The sequence below is a fragment of the Theobroma cacao genome, chromosome 3, assembly GCF_053813885.1.
Source record: "Theobroma cacao isolate CCN51 chromosome 3, ASM5381388v1, whole genome shotgun sequence".
Taxonomy (NCBI): Eukaryota; Viridiplantae; Streptophyta; class Magnoliopsida; order Malvales; family Malvaceae; genus Theobroma; species Theobroma cacao.
The window spans coordinates 43,141,475-43,159,469 of record NC_142641.1 but is presented as its reverse complement, the minus strand read 5'-3'; the positions used below and the strand labels follow the sequence as shown (position 1 = coordinate 43,159,469).

At 37.8% G+C, this 17,995-nt stretch overlaps 3 protein-coding genes across 4 annotated transcripts; all 3 read right to left on the bottom strand.

Annotated features, from left to right (window-relative positions):
* Window positions 1-1,411: 1,411 nt before the first annotated feature.
* On the bottom strand, window positions 1,412-5,515 carry LOC18606270 (Sec14p-like phosphatidylinositol transfer family protein). Its single transcript, XM_088804773.1, has 12 exons — window positions 4,891-5,515; window positions 4,693-4,792; window positions 4,104-4,370; window positions 3,844-3,921; window positions 3,306-3,407; window positions 3,126-3,175; window positions 2,899-3,007; window positions 2,699-2,776; window positions 1,816-1,926; window positions 1,703-1,744; window positions 1,554-1,610; window positions 1,412-1,460 (listed from the first exon to the last, which is right to left on the bottom strand). The coding sequence occupies exons 1-11, from the start codon at window positions 5,274-5,276 to the stop codon at window positions 1,566-1,568; spliced, it is 1,368 nt and encodes a 455-aa protein (XP_088660899.1). The 5' UTR covers window positions 5,277-5,515; the 3' UTR covers window positions 1,412-1,460; window positions 1,554-1,565.
* Window positions 5,516-8,850: 3,335 nt separating this feature from the next.
* On the bottom strand, window positions 8,851-10,762 carry LOC18606269 (Eukaryotic aspartyl protease family protein). The gene has a single exon (XM_007039792.3). The coding sequence runs from the start codon at window positions 10,551-10,553 to the stop codon at window positions 9,111-9,113; it is 1,443 nt and encodes a 480-aa protein (XP_007039854.3). The 5' UTR covers window positions 10,554-10,762; the 3' UTR covers window positions 8,851-9,110.
* Window positions 10,763-15,575: 4,813 nt separating this feature from the next.
* On the bottom strand, window positions 15,576-17,897 carry HINT4 (histidine triad nucleotide-binding 4). Of its 2 annotated transcripts, XM_007039789.3 has the most exons (7): window positions 17,718-17,897; window positions 17,535-17,581; window positions 17,327-17,403; window positions 17,171-17,237; window positions 16,225-16,302; window positions 15,991-16,093; window positions 15,576-15,646 (listed from the first exon to the last, which is right to left on the bottom strand). In XM_007039789.3, exons 1-6 carry the CDS (start codon window positions 17,799-17,801, stop codon window positions 15,991-15,993), a joined length of 456 nt encoding a protein of 151 aa, XP_007039851.1. In that variant the 5' UTR covers window positions 17,802-17,897; the 3' UTR covers window positions 15,576-15,646. The 2 variants fall into 2 exon arrangements, with proteins under 2 accessions (XP_007039851.1, XP_088660390.1); XM_088804264.1 differs by lacking the exon at window positions 15,576-15,646 and having other exon boundaries at window positions 15,783-16,093; window positions 17,718-17,894.
* Between the last annotated feature and the right edge of the window lie 98 nt (window positions 17,898-17,995).

The following is a 17,995-nucleotide window of genomic DNA, read 5'->3' as shown; positions in this document are numbered from 1 at the left end:
TAAACTTAGGGTGGTTTTGAAATTGGATGGAGTTAGGCTTAAAAGGCCTTTAGGTTTGCACATAAATGTGGGAAAACAAACAAAAAAACTTTATAAGAAGGACAATAGGGAATTACCAGCAAAAAGTTTTCTTGTGAAACTTATATTTCTGTGTGTTTTTTTTTTCTCATCCTATCCTAGATTCAAATAGATACCCAAATGAAAATCTTGGACGGTGATTGGTGGGTGAGTATCTTCATTAGCCACATTAAAAGAGTTGGGCCAAAGATTTCTGAGTTCGGCCTTCAAAAGGCTATTGTTTTTAGCCTTTATGACAGCTAGGTCCCCTAAGGCATGAAAAGGCCCTTTGCAATTCTCCATATTGCAGCTTCTCAGTCAACCTCGGTCACATCTTCATTATCATCCCTAGCTAGCTGCTGCCCAATCCTCTCAGCAGAAGGTTTTGGTGTGTGTTTGCACTTTTTTATCTTTTTAAATACTACGTCCGAATCAATTTTAGATTGACTTCAACACTATATGGCTGAAAATAAAGAAGATAAATTGTTTTGTACTTGGAGATGGAATGTAAAAGGCCTCCATATTTGGTGGAAGAAAGTTAGAAGAGATCATTGCAACTGCCACCAACCTTCAAATGGACCAGCTCCCATTTCAGTAATCATATGGGTGACCGCAGAGGTAGCTGTATCTAATCACCAATGGGGACCTAAAAGAACTCATTTCGAGTTCGATTATTAGATTTTAGTTCCTCTTAGTTGGAAGGCAATGATTCCAACCATCCCTGAGTTCTACTTTCGCAGACTAATGACATTGTGATGGGTGGTGTCTCACTGTCTAAGGTTCATATCTTAAGCTTCTCAACTATGGCCATGATAATGGGGAAAATTTTGAAAAAGAAAAAGTCATCTGCTTGCGTGACTTCTGAAACAGGAAACATAGATAGACTGACATAGAGTTTGAAATATGCACAATGAATTTTGCATTGCTTGATCCAGAGTTCCAGACCACATTGGTACAGTTATATACTTTCATAATCATCCAATCCCCGTTCGGTATACGGTGGCTTTGAGTTGTTTCTTAAACTGTGCTTAAGCACTGAAGAACCAAGGGAAGAACCACCAGGTAAGTCTCATCAGAAACGAAAACCTTTAAAATGACAGTTTGCTTCTCAACTTGATGTGCATAGATATTCATCTGCTTCTGGGCAAACAATAACAAGAAGGTGAATCAGAGAATGAGATATCTTTCATGACAGTATCACATTTACAAGGTTAAAATGTAAGCACAATGAAGAAGAAAACAACAATAAGAGCACTTCAAATCACATTTGTCAAGCCGAAAAAAAGGACTTGGCGAACATTTAATTGCCAATAAAAAGAGTGGAACAAGCTTTTCTGGTAAACAGACTTATGGGAGAGCACCTGAACATTTATCATGTACCTTCATTCTTTAAACAACAATTTCTGCAATAAAAACCAGATGTATCATTATTCATGGGAAGTTTCACTGAAAAACAAAAGGGAACAATTAATTAATTAACTTCAGCTCAGTCATACATGTAAACAAGTTCAAACCCTCAGATCTTTAATGTGCTGTCCAAGCCCTTTCAAGACCTGTGAAGTGTGAATAAAGAAAACAGTACTAAAAAAATGATCTGATTTAGAATGCCAGTCACAAGGGAAGCATAAAACTTGTTGAGACTCACCATCTTGGTGTCCTCAAGTGCCACTTCCAATGCATCGATTTTCTGTGGCACAAAGATCATCAAAATAATTGCATAGAATTCATCTCAGAGACAAGAGGTGCAATTGTACTTACTTTATTGGTGTCTGCAAGTGCAGCTTCCAGTGCCATGATTTTTTGTGGTGCAAGCCTATCACTCATTGCCCTTTCCCCATTTCTCAAGTTTTCGTTATTTTCACCATTATCCTGTGTTGGTCCAAATTAAGCCTTGATCAAATGACTGCATGAAGGGAACAAGACAGAAAAGGAGGGGAAGGGGGAGCTGTAGTACGAATTAATGATAAAATGAAATTATAAACGTTCTGATATTTGCAATGTTTTGCAGTTGCAATAGCTCTGAATCCATGCTGCTAATTGCAACCAGAATGCATTAAATGAAAAATTGATATCTGTTTTAGGGTAAAACAAAACATGATACTGTGGAAACTGTCTCACTTCGTTTTTTTGGGTCTAGAGCAAGCAAAAGCTCGTAAATAAATAAAAAGGAGTTTGCACAATGCTTATATCAAGCATGTAATGGTGACCATATCCTTTCTCGTCAAGCATTCAGAGGATAAGTTGAAAAGATCTGATCTAGAAATGCTCACATTCAGAAGGCTTTCTCTTTTTTATGTAAATGAGAGAATTTTATCTCCAAAGAGAAGATGAAGGAGGTGCATGGTTTCAAGAAAATCACCAGGTGAAAGGCTTAAGATGTCAAGTAGCATTATGGAAGACATTGATTAATTAGAGTCAGCATCAATATATATACAAGATACCTTCTATCATATTGGTGTTCTTAACACTATCCCACTCCCACATCATGGAAAAGATTGTTGTAAATCCAGACCAAATATCTTATGGACACTAGACAACGTCCACATTGTAAAAGATAAATCATTAAATCTTGAACAAATTACTCCATGAAGCTGATGAGAATCGGCAATGAGGTGCAAGAGCATAAATTAAGGATGATTACCACATCATGCAACAAAGCATCTTCTGAAGCTAGGTCGCCGTTTCCTTCATAATTGGCCTCTTCTGTTGCACAAACTGCCTGTAATAAATTAAAATGAAAAATTAAGGATGACATACTAGTGAATGTGTGAAATCATGTTCATGTTTATTTCTTCAAGCCAATAACTTACAAGCAATATCTTCTACCAAGAAGGAGTTTACCTGAAGCATCTCTGTAATTTCTGGATTGTTCCAGGGTCCTTTATCACTTAACAAGCAACCCCCATAGTCAGCACATGTACAGTTTCCACCGAGAAATGTCGGCAAATTACTGTGAATTGAATGATAATATTTAGTGACTCATATGCATAAATACCTATATACACATTACTCACACGTCAACTGCCATTTTTGCTAGTTAATGCATAGACCTGAGAACCATAGATTACCTTGGATCAATAACTTCAATCAGGTTACTAAGGTAGTTATATCCCAGCACCTGAAACGTCAATGTCATTTACTGAAAGTAAACATGTGCCTTCTTTAACAAGGAAATCACTTGTACATAGTTACATACTGCTTGGGTGCCACCTTAAACAAGAAAGGAAATGGACTGTTAGAATCCTTACATGAATTTTTGCCAAGGTTCGTGCATCCATAAAGGCCTTGATTACCTTCCACAGCATCCGGAACCCAGATCCAGCATTGATAATGAAGAGTCGGTTTAGAGTCTGCAAGAATGTCATTGACCAAAATTACCCTACTAACGTGAGTGAACATACAGGTCCTGAGCTATGACTCATTCTTGAGTATAATTGCAAGCATTAGTTGTGTCTGCATCATGAAGGGAATTTCCACTGTGAAGAAATTAAGGAACTAAGATTTGCCTACTTTTTCCTTCAGAGTGAAAGGAAAAGAAAAAGAAAAGAGATCAGGACTGATTGCCTCAAATAATTTCTGGCACTGAAATTCCCTTCTGTATCCTCTAATGGTGATCATCATTAATGCCTAGCAATTAGCCATGAGCAGTATGCATCCTGATCCGACCCTCTGGAATCAGTCAACAAATTGTTGCTTGAAAGCATTGCTCACCAGTTAATAACCATTCTCAACATCTCCTCAGTTTATCAATCTAAACTAATGAAAATAAAATGGAATCGCACTTACCTCTGGGTAGTAATTGCTGTCAATCTTCTGAATTTCCATGAAGAGATATCGTGCAGGCTTTGAGAAATTAGACATTCCCTTGGCAGAGACAACATTCCAATAAATTTAGATCAATTATCAATTAGGCGTGATAATACTATGATATAACTTGACAAGATTATAGACAAGTAAAACTCTTTAGCAAGAAAAGCATATAAGGGCTTTCAAGGCTCTCCCTTGAAAGTTACAAAATGGGGGGAAAGAGGGGAAGAGATGCTTACAACTCCCTTCACATCTAAGATACTCGTGGTAGATGCTATATGCCTCTTGGCTGCAATTGAGCTTGCGGGAAATCTCAAATTTAGTGTTTTCTCTTGTTCTGATACATGATACTTGACAAATCTGTCTATATTGGTTACTTGTAGTAATGCATTTAGGTCTACCAATCCAATCCTTTCAATGTATACTGGTCTACCACTTCGATCTACACCATGGAATCCATGAGGATAGCATTTCTTCACCTCTGTAAGCTCAACAAACTTAAATTCCTGGATAACAAAAGATTTATGCGACAAGACAAAGGAGAATATTAAGTATTAGACAGGGATTCAATCAGCAAAACATCAATATAAACAAATCTTACACCAAGTATTTAATAATATGTTATGCTGTGCATTAAATTTGTGAAGCTTTTTAAAGTTAACGTGATGCATGTATAAATAGACTCGCAGGCACTGGCATCAAAAGTAAAGGAAGGATGATTTGATGCAGTTGCAGACAGCAAGCAACCAAGGTGGTCATTCGCCTGTCAATATTGTGTTGAAATTTCTTGCGGAAAAAAAGGTAGGATTTAGTTTGAACTTTACTTACCCGTTGGATTGCATCAACTCCATAGTCCTTGCGCCACTGAAGATATTTCAGAAACATTTCTTTTGCTTTTGACAGATCAAAATCTCTCATTCTTAGAAACCTAAAACCATTAGAAAAGCTCCATATTGGTGTAATACAATGACATATTAGAAAATACAGAGATATTTAGAAGACATTCATGCATTGACATTAACTTACCGTAAAAGTGTATGATAGTCATTGTGCTTAGCTGGTAACTGACCCTCGAGGAAAAGTAGTTCTCGGAAAGACTGAACTATTTGTTCATCTTTTGGATCATGAGTTCCTTCAAGGATTAGTTCCATGCTTTTGCTCTTCCCAATTCTCTTCAACGAATCACGAACCTTGAGCGGATACGATAGCATGGACTTAAGGCCTGATGAAGTCGTTGATGAAGATGGTTTCTCTCGTTGAGGAGGAAGAAGGAAATGGTTTTCAATTGGTGGGTGGATATGCTTGTCCATCCCCTTTTGAAACTGAGATGTTTCTCGACTTGGAGAGTCCTCACTTTCACCACCGCCTTTGTCTATAACTATTTCCCTATATTTCTCATTTGATTTATGCATATGCACTCTGATTGACAATTGATTCTACTCAAAACAAAGACTTCAAAAACAAAAAATTCCAACGTATTAGCAAATTAATAATTTCTCACCTGCCGTAATTACAACACGTGATTGAACAATGATCAATGTTCCACATACTCTGTCTTGGCAGGTTTCTTAATTACTAACAAAAACTAGACGTCTTTAACTCATTAACACAAAGCCTGAATCTAACATTTGAAGTTACATAAAAAAGGATGTTTCCTTTGAGGTCCTGCAAGGAGGCAGAAGAGTTGAAGTCTTCTCTTATTCAAAAGTTATTGAGGATCGAATTAAAAGCAATGCCAAAAGTGATGACCAAGATTTCTATAGAATAAAACCATTTGCAAAAGAAAAAGAAAATGAACAGAAGAAAGCAGCATTATACAAAGTTGTTCCTTATAGCAAATATTAAAAGAGTGAGCAGAGGACATGAAACATGAATTCACATAAAAAAGGAGAGTTATGGAAACAACTGCTGAGGAATGGAATGTGATACTTTGTGTAATAGTATCTGTGAATTAACTTAATTGACAAGGAGTCTTAGCAGCGTAAAAGCAAGTGATTCCACGTTTTGCGCAACTGATTCTTTTGGTATATTAGTTTCCCCTCAAAGCGGGAAAACACCCAGAAACAGTAAGTCTCCTTCATCTACAACTTACCAAAACATAAACCCAGAGTAGGAATGAGGAAGAGGTTTAGGCCCAATGTTGGATTACAGTCTGGTACACTTCCATTGAATTTGGGTCCGTTAATTAGCGAATAGGACCTATGACTATGAGCCCCATTCCTCTCCAGAAAACCCACTTGAAAAGGATAAAATGCGAATGGCGATTTTCTGTTTCCTTTTGATCTAAGCCTAGGAAATTATGTTTAAGAAAAAGATACAAATCTCAGCCAGATCGCTTCCCCTTCAAGTCACATTGTAAATGACAAAAGCTAAAGAATCCAACTCTTTGAAAACGTTGAACTACATGCATCTTCACATTCTTTCCTTTTTCTGTAATCCGTGCAAATGCAGTAAGATAGCCCAATCTTGATTTTCTAAAACTAACTACTTTTAAAGGTCAACGTCCCAAAGATCAGATACAGCTGAGACAGGCACGCAGGATATTCTTTGTTCAAGATTTGGTTGTTCCTCCCATTCCTCTTGGTTGTTTTCCCCCATCCCTGTTTCCCTTGTTTACATCTTCAAAGACAAACTACTTTGAAAACTTGATACTATAAAGCAATAATGTAAGACATCCTAGGACCTGGGCAGAGTCAATGTACATTGTGAAATACTAGTAATCTAGACCTAGTCAACTAGCCTAAATGACTTGCCTAGTTTCAGTCAAAATGTAAAATAATGATTAATTAATCTTTTTACTTGTAGTATGGGAGATTTGAGTTTGTGATAGTGATGCTTATCATGTATAAAGTCAGAAGATTATGAGATTTGGATAAGTACAATGAACGGATTAGAAATATAATACTAGCCTTCCAATGTATATTTACTGGATTAAGAGCAAATACGGCATGGTGTTCTTGTAATACAACACAAGATTTTGCTCACGTTTGGGCTGTCAGGAAAGCAAAGAACCTTAAATAGTGTGGAGGCCCACACGTGGAGAAACATCTGGAAGCACACGTATGGCGGCAGCTAGCTGTGCCCTGTCCGTACTCTCAGGCACGCTTTTACCCTCTTCGCAAATCGAGCGGGATATTTTTAAAAAAATTGACGTCATTGTCCCAACAAAAAATTTCGCGGCGGCGTCGCTGTCGTAATTTTCCCACTTGTGAACAAAAGCGACGGTGATGACTCAGCAAGTCAAAACGCTCAAACTCAAAAGCTATCCACATCTAAAACTCATTAATCACATCAATTTAGTGCCCAAAGAACTTCTCACCTACAAAAATGATATGATTAAGGGAATAAAGGGTGGTTTAGCTTGAAGCTTGTTTCGATAGAATAAGATTAAAGAAAGGTGGGGTCTCTACAAGTAGAAGAAGCCAAGTTCTTTTGTTTTAGTCAGGAAGTGAGGGTTCAATGGGGGACAGCTGGTTTGCATGAGTGAGCTGACCCAGTACTGTGGTCCGTAGCCCCCTGACTTTGGGGTGCGCACTCATCCCACCCCACGGCATCAGACATCAGACAGACTTTTCGGAACGAGTGATAAAATAGTTTCGTGACTAATAATACCGATTACCATTCAATAATTGTGGCTTTGTCTTAAGATCAGCCAAAAATTTGACACGATGGTTAACCAACAGTCCGCTGAATGTGCCGACCTTTTCTTTTGTTTCTTTCAACTGTGCTAAGAGTTTGATGTAGCAAGAGATTTACAGGAGATGCGAGTGATTGAAATTGAGACTAGGTCCAGCCATTGGCCGTGAAATTTTTGAGGTAAGTAGGATAAAACGTAGAAAAGCAACATCAATATACAGAGCATTACGGGGAGAGTTGTCAGAGAGAAGATTGAGATGTACTCCTGCCAAGGCCACTTTATTCATTTCTTGGCTGAAGGGGTACGCCATGATGAGCTTGGAAGATCGTGGTACCGAAAGGAACCAAGTTTGGGAAAAAATAATTGGTGCCTTCTACACCAGCCCCATTCGTAGTAACAATTTTTAAGAAAAAATAAGTTATTCAAATATATACGACAAGTAATCATTACTCTTCCAAATCATTTATTTTTTTACAATGATTAATTGCTTATATTGTATGATTAAAAGTATGCATACTATACTCGAAAGTCAATCATTCTTCAATTTTTCTTTACTACAATATTAAACTATCTCCATCATAACATCAATCTAAGATCAATTACTAAACATGAGAAAGAAAGAAAAAAAATTAAAAATATATCAACAAGACATTAGATATGCATATTGTGCAAAAATAATTGGCTCCAAACTCAAAAAAGAAATTGAGAGCCACTTAGTGGAATCCGTGCACCAAAATCCAGAACCAGCTAAATCATCAGCCAAAGATTTTTTTTTTGTTGGGTTTTGCGACTGTGTTGATCCTCCCTTGAGATCTCTGGAGGACATAGGCAAATCTTTTCTTGAAACAGTGGAAACCTATCCCATTTGGATTTTGCTATGAAGCTGCAGTCTAGATAAGGATCAATGGATGGTCCACTTGATTGATTCCCAAGAATCAAACTTAAAGCACAGCAAGGACCAGCTGACTTCGGTAAAAATATCCCAAGCCCCTTGAGAAAAATCTAACCAATGAGAAGGAAAACATCTTTATTGAAGTAGTTATGGCGTCCACTACCCAATCTTAATAGTTTTGGCCTTTTGGGGTTCCAGGGTCTCAATGTACAATGATCATGTGGATCAGTTTCATAGATCTTCCAGCCAATGCTCAAAATCTTAACCAAATTGGATTTGACGCTCTTCACCCACCAACTCTCCACTCAGAACATTTCGATGAGAGGTTTTGGGCAACATTTCTTCCTGCAGCATCAGGATCTTCACTGTGATGTCTGATCAGTTAACAGGAAACACAAACTATTTCTGGACTTATTCACTGGCCCACCAGCTTGGAGAAGTAAATCCCACCAAACGCTTTGCAAAAGAGAAACCAAATTTTATTTCCAATTCCAATATACACAAACTTTTACATTTTCTTCTTCTCTACACTTCAATATTTGCTTTCTTCATCATCCACCTCATACTTGACATGGAGGTATTAACATTTAAATATACAGGACTGGCAGAGTCCATAAAGCAAATATTGAAGTGCAGGTAAGCCCCAAGGAGTAGAAAGTAAAAACCCATTAACATGAAATAAAAACGTAGAAATTTAATTTTTATCCAAAATCTAACTTAATTTTTCAAGTTATCCCACAAAGAAGAACACTTTCGCCTTGCAAATCCAACCTTCCTTTTCTCCAAATCATAAACCACCTCAAAACCTTGCTGCTGATAGTTACCCAGAGTAGCCCCTGGCCCACCAATCAACTCCTTCTCATCACCACCGTTCATCAACATCAAACACCCCACATTCCTCTTCTTCCTAACCCCATCACCACCGTCCAGAAACTCGTAAAAATAATTCCTCCTGGGTAACACCACACTTGATCCGTTCCCCACAAAATGCAAACTAATCACAGGAACTTTGGCTACTTTGTCATAGTAATAACATGGACTCATCCCTGTTGTCTCTTCCACCTCACTCGCCCTCTCGTAAACTCGTCCAACGCGGTGATCAAACTCAGTCACAACCGAGTCATACAAACTCGCCGGCAACATCGTAAAAGTTGTCCCTGAATCCACCACCATCCCTCCACTCCCTCTCCTATCAACCCTCTTTAAATTCTCCGGCGCCGGAATATTCCTTTTCCCGACAGAGATTCCCTCGAACCCAACAGAATAAAAATAAGGATGTTTAGGGTTGGAAAGCATGTCCGTGTAAACAAACTCAACATTTTCATTGCCAAACTGCTTTTCTTGTTCCTCGTGCCGACCAAGAATCAGCGGACTTGGTCGCCCAACTTTGTCAGAATCGAACGAATGAGAAACTAAACAGTAGGAGAATCTGTTACCAAGTTGAGGAGACACAGAGGAAAGTTGAGCTGGCAAAGAGAGCCGGCCAAACCCGAACCCGGCTACACCAACTGGTTCACCCAATGCAGTGTGGGCACAACCAAAAGTAAAGTTTTGGATAGAGAGAGAGTTTGGGAGAGTTAAGGAGTCTTTAAAGAGACGGGCGATTAAGCTACCGTCACCGTATGCATAGTAAAAAGGAGGGCAAGGGAAGGAGTTGCAATCCGAGGTTTCGATGGAGTCGAGGGGGCAACGTGCAATTGCGCAAAGGTCAGAGGAAGGGAGGGAGGAGTGAGCGGCGGAGCAGGCGGAGGATTTGCATGGGACGGCGGTGGCAGAGGAGGAGAGGTTTAGAGGAGGAGAGAGTGGTGGTTTTGATTCGCAGAGAATGCATTCGAATGGAGAACAAGGAAGCCAAACAAGGTCGCTGCCTGTGTCAAGGTAAAGGGAAATAGTAGGGGAAGAAGGGGAGCCGAGAGTGAAGGAGAGAGTGTAGTCACTGCCAGGGGAAAGAGGGAGCGACACTTGTTTGTGGCGGTGGTTGCGTTGGTGGAAGCGGGCGGCCGACCGGGCTGAGGTGGTTTTGAGGAGGTGGTGTGGGGTGGTGAATTGGGTTTTGGAGAGTGAATGTGTTAAAGGCAGAAGAACCATTTCTGACATTGAAATTGTAAGCCAGCATGTTGAAAATAGTAACAAGTACAGCAAGCAAAGGGAAGTTGCCATGACTTTAGAATTGTAGAAAACAGAGCAAAAGAAGAGTCCTTTTGCTTGGCGCTTGGTTTATGCAAGAAACAGAGGAAGTCAGAGAAGGAGCGAGAGGATTTGAATTTTGGTTAAGTGAAGGGTGACGTTTATAAGGGGTTCTGGTTTGTTGGTAGGATGGTGGGAGGGATGATTTGGGGAAGGGTGTTATCAAACCTTTTTTTCATTTTCTTTTTCTTTTTCACGTCAATGCCTAAAAATTTTTATGAGCAGGTGACAACAGGGGATTTTAATGAAAGCTGGTTGTGAATTAGTTCTACAAGTCAACCACAATTTCCTTGGGCGGGCACATTAGAGTTAAAACAGGATTAGATTAGAGGTATCTTCATCTTTAGGCACGGTTACAAGCTTACTACATCTTACAACAAAAGGGGCAAACAGAACATTAAACAGCTATTCAAATTTTCACTTTCAACGGTTACTTCCGAAATCTCGATGGTCCACTAAAAATTCTACTGGATGGGACACTTGAAAATTTCAAAATACTACTATAGACCAAATTATTGAATACTCGTATTGTTTCTTTCTCTTTTTTGTTGATATATCAAATTTTCATATACATGAATATAAATATGTAATACATAATAGCTTGTCCATATTAGTAGAGATGGGGAAAGAGATTTGGGATGTAAGTATCATTTTCATGTAAATTAGAGTATTGCCTGTCAGGATATAAGATAAAGAGGTTCCACTGTGTTTGAGTAAAGACAAAGTTGTGATATTGGTTTAACTTTCTTTTCCCAATTAAGCAGTGCTCTGTCTCCAACTAATGCAGATGGTGATGTAATTTGAAGGAGGAGGATAGGAATCCATGAAGCACCAAGTGGCGTTTTCACTTGGTGCTAACCTGTTTATTATTCTAATATTTTATGGGGAATGAATTTTTTGTCAATTCTCTTGAACAGAGAGTTATTTTTATGAATTAAAATGGAGTGTTACTTGCATGATTGTCCATTTCACATTAAATTATTGATTGAACAGTGTGATTCATATTTAATGCATGATACAAAGCAAAATGCAAAAAATGAAGGTAATTGTAAGCAAAGCAAATAAACAACCCAAGGTCAAAAAGCTGAAGAGTCAAAGTTCAATCTCTATATTGTATTGCTGGGGTCCTTTTGAGTCAAATTCAAAGTTGATGCACTAAGTAGACTCCAAAATTGAGACCCCTTTTTTCAAAAAAAAAAAATTTTAATTCTTACAATCTTAATTGGGACCCTTTTTATTGCGTTGGCTGACTTGCAATTGCTGGAGGCAGCCTTAGTTACTGCAGCATTAAACCTGAATAACTTGGGAAGAAGCACCAAATACATTGAAGTAGTTTTAAATGATGGCAAATCAAACACCCAATAGAGGCAAGAAAAACAGAGCACTTTATGAGCCTTTTATCAGTTTCTTTATATATCTAGCCAGCAGTGGTTGTATTCTCTGCAAAAAGTAATGCCGGACTCTCTGGTTAAGAATTTTCATTTCTCAGTTTCGTACTGTGGCAAATTTGCAAAAATATATTTTTTCTTTTTTGCACCATATTTGAAACTGGAAAGTGACTTTGAGAGTTTTGGGGCTTCTTGCTTGGTCTAAGGCAATAAATAAAGAAAGTATACAAATCCAATTAAGTTGGAAAAAAGGGGTAAAACTAATCAAGCTGAAAACCCCAATCCAATAATTGATGAAATAACGTTGCAAGTGAAACTTAGCATGTTTATGGTATTCAAGGACCTACCTAGGACAATAATTTTTTTTATCATCCTCAAGGAAACAAAAGAAAGAGCTCTCTTCCTCTTGTCTTGAAGGAAAACAAATGAAAGATTTGTTGTGACGATTCTGGTACTGAGAGAAAGTCAAGTAATCCATTATTGCGACAAGAGAAAAACAGGGGAAGTCCTTTGATTGTTCCAACTTTAGGCTGTGAAAATTAGGGACCCCTTTGAGATGAAGCTTGGGCACTACTTTTTGTTTGTCTCGTACTCTTGAGACTATGAAACATCGTGCATGTATCTTGTTCCACTACCATTGGATCCATCCACCTAAAATTTTCACCTTGATTTTATGTCTCCATTTGCCTCTAATTAAAAAATCTTTTGACATTCCACTTCACGGATGGGCAGAACAATCGATGAAGTTGACGAGAACAAGAGATTTTGGGATCTTATTTTTGTGATGGACAATCAAATTCCTAAGCAAATATGCTTACAAGGGTTTTAAAAATGATTTGAAAATCTATAAAAAAAAAATTGTGAAAAAACCAATGTTAATGTTGAAAGAAAGTACTTGTCAAATTGCTTCATACTCTTTATTCTTTCATTGTATGTGAATAGGTAGAAACACAATGCATTTTATTTTTTTATTTTTTTGGTGTAATGAAAAGAGCACTCAAGGAATCATTCCCACAATAAATCTCTTGACTGAAATAGATGGGCAAAAAATACACATGTAACTAAATTTAACCATCAATGAAACATATACTTTGAGGGAAGGATTAACAGACCAAAAACTAATCTGTCTGAGTGAATACTGATGTTGACCATCTCCGTTCAGGGTCGAGACATCGAGAATGGGGCTGCTTCCTGGCATAAATTCCATGCTCATGATCAGCCATCAAATAAATCCAAGGGAAAAATTGACCTATCACATGCCGTTTCGTATGATCTAACCCATAACAAAAGCCTTTAGCTCAAGACACGTAGCAATGTGAGCTGGCTTTTTCAGAAGCTTCTGTGCCTGCCCAAGTGGCAGTTCAAAGTGGGCCAAAGCCACCTGGGTCCCAAGGATTAGTTTCTTTTCAGAGCAAGGCCCTTGCTTTATTATTATTATTATTTTTGGTACAGCTTCAGGCTTACAGCAAAGGAGCTTTAGTTATATACCCTAGTTAGATTCCCGTAAGCCCCGCGTCGGGGTAGCCGCATTGCCCTACCAATGTGACAATATGGAAAATGGGGCCCCAAGCTACGAATAGGAGCCGAACCTTAAATTCCTGTATACAAAATCACAAATGCTATTCTTCCTTTTTTAATACTTTGTACATCATCAATAAATACGAGGAAGCTACCAAGCCAGAAGTAAACCCAAATCCTTACCATGCCCAACTCCTTTCGTGGTGGAGGAAAGAAGTGAGGGAACCCAAAACAGCGACCTGTTCTTGTAATGGATGCCTAGCGCCAAGGCTACAAGCAAACAAAGGGCTCTATTATAATTTGTTCATAAACAAATAATATAGCTGCACTCCTGGACCCACAACCTTATAAAACCAAACCAGGCTAGATCATGACTTCTTCTTCTCAGCCATGCCTCCCCTCAAAATCATGGCTGCCATGCTTTGAGGAAGAAAAAGTTGGCGCCGTTAACGTCCTACTCCAGTCTTTTTCGGAGGTATTGCGGGAGCCAGCTACGCAAGGGTCACCAAACAATAATAACATCACAACATTACAAAAGAGTTTTTTCCTTTCAATGATTATGAAACCATTTTTAATGCTCTCTCTTTCATTTCTAGTTTGACAAAACATCAACAGCTTAACACTGGTTGAAAAACCTATTGGGGGATTCGAATTTGTTAAGCGTGACCGTCTGATGAATGTTTTACCTAATGGATGGTATACCTATCTAAATGATAGTATGAGGTTTGGTCACATTCTGTCTGGTGAGAATTAAATTGACAGATAAGAATAAGGATTAGCAAACAACCAGCCGACTGCGATTCATGCCGCAACATTAAGAGTATTTTGAAGTCCAAAACATAACAACATGTGGTCCTCTGCAAAGTCAAACTTCATAGAAAGCTAAGGGAATTCGCAAGCAGTAGCAAAATCCAGCTAATTCATTTATTAGTATGAGCTTGTTTTCTCCTACTCATTTGTGTATCTGAATCCTCACATATCTGCTTTGCTTGCTTTTGGTACCTTTCTCAATCTTATGAGTCCAGATTTGAGAGCTTTACCTTCTCAGGACTCCCACTTTGACAGGTTGATGTATGGAAATACTCGTATCACGTCGGACTAGAATTTCTTCAAACACTTAAGCAGTAAGAAGCTTAACAATGTTGGGTTGGGTTCCTTCATTCTTTACACTAATTTACTTCCCCCAACTTGATTTCATTCCCTAGGATGGAAAATAAGGCTGTTTTTGCCATCATTTCACCAATCAGGTAACTCTTAAGTTTCCAGTCAAGGCTGTACAAACTATTAAACGATGAATAAGACCACTTTAAAAGCTCTGCAAGCTGTCTCCATTTTCGTTGCACAAGATGCATGTGAGCAGATTGTGCTGTGTTTGATCTTAAGGTTCACAAAAGTGGCTTTCACAGACGGAAAAACAATTAAGAGTTAGTCACATTAATCACGCTTAATCTCTGACTTTTGTACTGCAGTATCCTCAGATAAGCGTCCCAAAGATATTAATGCCTAAGAACAACATATTCCAGGCACAAGATGCAACCAATATTGACATTTATCTGCTATCACATGAATCCAGTTATATGTCGGTAACAAGTAATATCTAACAAAATTATTCCCAATCTTAAAAGAAAAAAATATCCAATTTTCTCCGCTACTGTCTTATAATAGAAATTCAAGCAACTGCCCAAATTGTTTTCATAGGCCTTACTGACAGATTCAAAACCAAATAGAACCGCATACAATGGACAGACTCTCCTTAAATATGGCAGTCACTAAGTTGAAACTTTTGAACAACAGTTCTTTACAAGTATTGTGTTCAATATTGTGTTCATGATAGTAGAATTTAAATAATCATGTTTGAGAATTGCTCGATGGATGTCAAATCTGTCAAGAGCCGTAACTTCTGATACTCACCAAACAGAAAAAACTCACCCTCTAGCAGGTAGCAACATTTACCATAGGTTGCAATACTAACCAGCAAAACTTCTATTTTTTTATTACATACAGCATATTATGACCATGCTAAAAAAATGTCACAATGATTAACAGAGGATCAGGGCTATGTCACCAATACTGAAATTCTACTTCTAATTTCTTAGCCCATAAACTTTGCATCGCTTGTGTACCAGACACAAATTAACCATTAGTCTCAAACAATGTGACCTGAAATAAAAGTACAAATAGGAGCATTGATTATGCTAAGCACCCTAAATTGCAGCTTCGAAAGAGACATGCACATAGCCACATCTAGAATGCACTATTGACAAAAGAAAAGATCTGCGATATTTATGAAAATGCATGTTAAAAAGTTTATGTAAACTTATTAAGAATGACAACTCTTATCAGGTATAACAACAATTCTTAGTAGAACTTACGAAGAACAAGCTGATAAGGGCATTCTTATCTTGAACAACAATGAATCATTAGGGAACTTACAGACATACATGCAAAAGAACAAAAAAACCATAGTCCAAAATGAGAGAAATCCAACTGTGATCCAATTGCACCTATGAAGGAATTGGTGAGAGAGGTTTTATCTTCTCCAACAACTTCTCGGCTTCAATAAACCCACCAAGTGGTCCCAAAGACAAATATTTTACATGTTTCCATCTGCTCAAATTCTTAAAGAATTAAAATATGTACTTCAAGGTTTTTCAACTTTGTTGGAAGATATCAAGGTAGAATAAAAAATAAATAAATAAAATAAAAGCAGAGGGATTCATTAACAGCCAAACAACTACCTAGGTATGAAGGGAAGAGCCAAACAGTGGAGGTGGAGATGGTGAACACTGTTCAATGGAGGCTGATGAAAACCAAATCTGCCAAAACCCAAAAGAAGCAAGAGGATCAGATGATAAAGCTTCTTTCAAATAATAAAATTCTGAGAGAAAAAAAAATTTCTCGAATAAAAAGTTGACTTCAGCTAGCCCATGAGGCCAGGACCTACTTCTTTCTAGACTTATGCAACTTCCCAAAGCTACTTTATTTTCATTCAATCCTTCATTATAAATGATAGTGCTATGATTAACAAGCACATTTGAAATTGAAGAGAAGGGTATTATCTACCACCAAGTTTCAAATAAATTCTGATAAGCAAAGTAAGACTCATGTCCTTGATACTCTCCCCTCACCCATCCCAAAAGGTAAGATTCAGCTCCTTCACCACCCAACTCATGCAGGAAAATATCATCGATTCTAAGGTACATTTTGCCAACAACGAAGTAAATGTAAAACTAATCAAACAACAATGAGCATCAGAACAGAAACCATACAATTTTCAATATCTTCATGGCTTTCAGGGGGGAAATTGAATTCTGATTCTTATAGCCATTTTCACATGTTGTCAACCATAGCATGCTAGTTTAAAGAATGGTTTCAACAGGGAAAAGGCTAGTTTTCCATATTTTACACCCTCATGCTGCACTATCCACTGCATTTAGAGGTAATACCTATATAAAATTAATGCATAGAGTAAGGCAGGTGGAAAAGGACACACCTTGTGACACATAAAATATGACTGTTTATAAAGAGGTTTAAGTAACATATTGTGCAGCAATAAACAGACGACAACCATCAAGTCAGGTAATGAAAGGCCATAAGGACTATTCAACATTGATCAATACTTATAATATAGTATATGAAAGAAGATCTATTTAGCAAAGTTCTTTCCTTTATTAGAAGCAATACCTGTATTGATTTGATTGAGGTGCATCTCTGCGTAACAAAGTTTGCCCCACATTTAGCATATGACTTACTGGAGAATAACAGCATTACAGCAATAACACAAACTTAGCTAAGGCAAGACTAATAATGAAAGAAGAAGAGGAAAAGAGGGAATTTTACCCAAAGCGTAGTCTTCATTTCTTCTTTGAAGATCTCTAACAGTGGGAATATGCTCCACAGGAATCACCAAGTAATGCCTATAAAAAAAATTCAATAAATTTCCGATTTACTATAGGATTTCGTTGCGACCATGGCAATTTTATATTAAAAAAGTTTCAAATTTCAATAAATTTAATAACTTTTTCAATATAAGAGAAATTTAGGAAACCTGAAAGCAGAAGGTTTGATGTCTTGAAATGCAACGACCTTGTCATCCTGAGAATAAAAACAGATTTAATTACAACGTAATATCCAGGAAAATTCTGTTTGGTTGCTGGTTGAAGAGAAGACGATCGTGGAATTAACTTGGTAGCCAAACAGAGGATATAAAGACAAAGAGAGAAGAACGAACAGCGTGAAGGAGAGGAGTGGAGGTGGAACCGCGAGCAATTTGACAGAAGATGCATGGTTGAGAAGGTGAGGTCGCTCCCGCCATTTTACCCCTAGTTTGAGAATTTCCCAATCCTAATCCCTAATCACGCTTTACCCTTTCCAAAACGATCTCGTATTATCTGATCTTTGCGTTTTAGCAAAAAGGACCAATACGGAGCGTTTATCTTTTATTATTGTATGATTTCGTCTTTCTTTCCTTTGCATTTTTGAGTCAATAAATTTCCATTTTAGTCTTTT

Coding starts and splice junctions, on each gene's coding strand:
- HINT4 (XM_007039789.3), bottom strand. CDS start 17,801: ATGGCGGGAGCGACCTCACCTTCTCAACCATGCATCTTCTGTCAAATT. Junction 17,582..17,717: donor CCACTCCTCTCCTTCACGCT/GTTCGTTCTTCT, acceptor TTTTATTCTCAG/GATGACAAGGTCGTTGCATT. Junction 16,303..17,170: donor CCTCAATCAAATCAATACAG/GTATTGCTTCTA, acceptor GGGTTTTGGCAG/ATTTGGTTTTCATCAGCCTC.
- LOC18606269 (XM_007039792.3), bottom strand. CDS start 10,553: ATGGCAACTTCCCTTTGCTTGCTGTACTTGTTACTATTTTCAACATGC.
- LOC18606270 (XM_088804773.1), bottom strand. CDS start 5,276: ATGCATAAATCAAATGAGAAATATAGGGAAATAGTTATAGACAAAGGC. Junction 4,793..4,890: donor GACTATCATACACTTTTACG/GTAAGTTAATGT, acceptor TAATGGTTTTAG/GTTTCTAAGAATGAGAGATT. Junction 3,008..3,125: donor ATTGAAGTTATTGATCCAAG/GTAATCTATGGT, acceptor TTCAATTCACAG/TAATTTGCCGACATTTCTCG.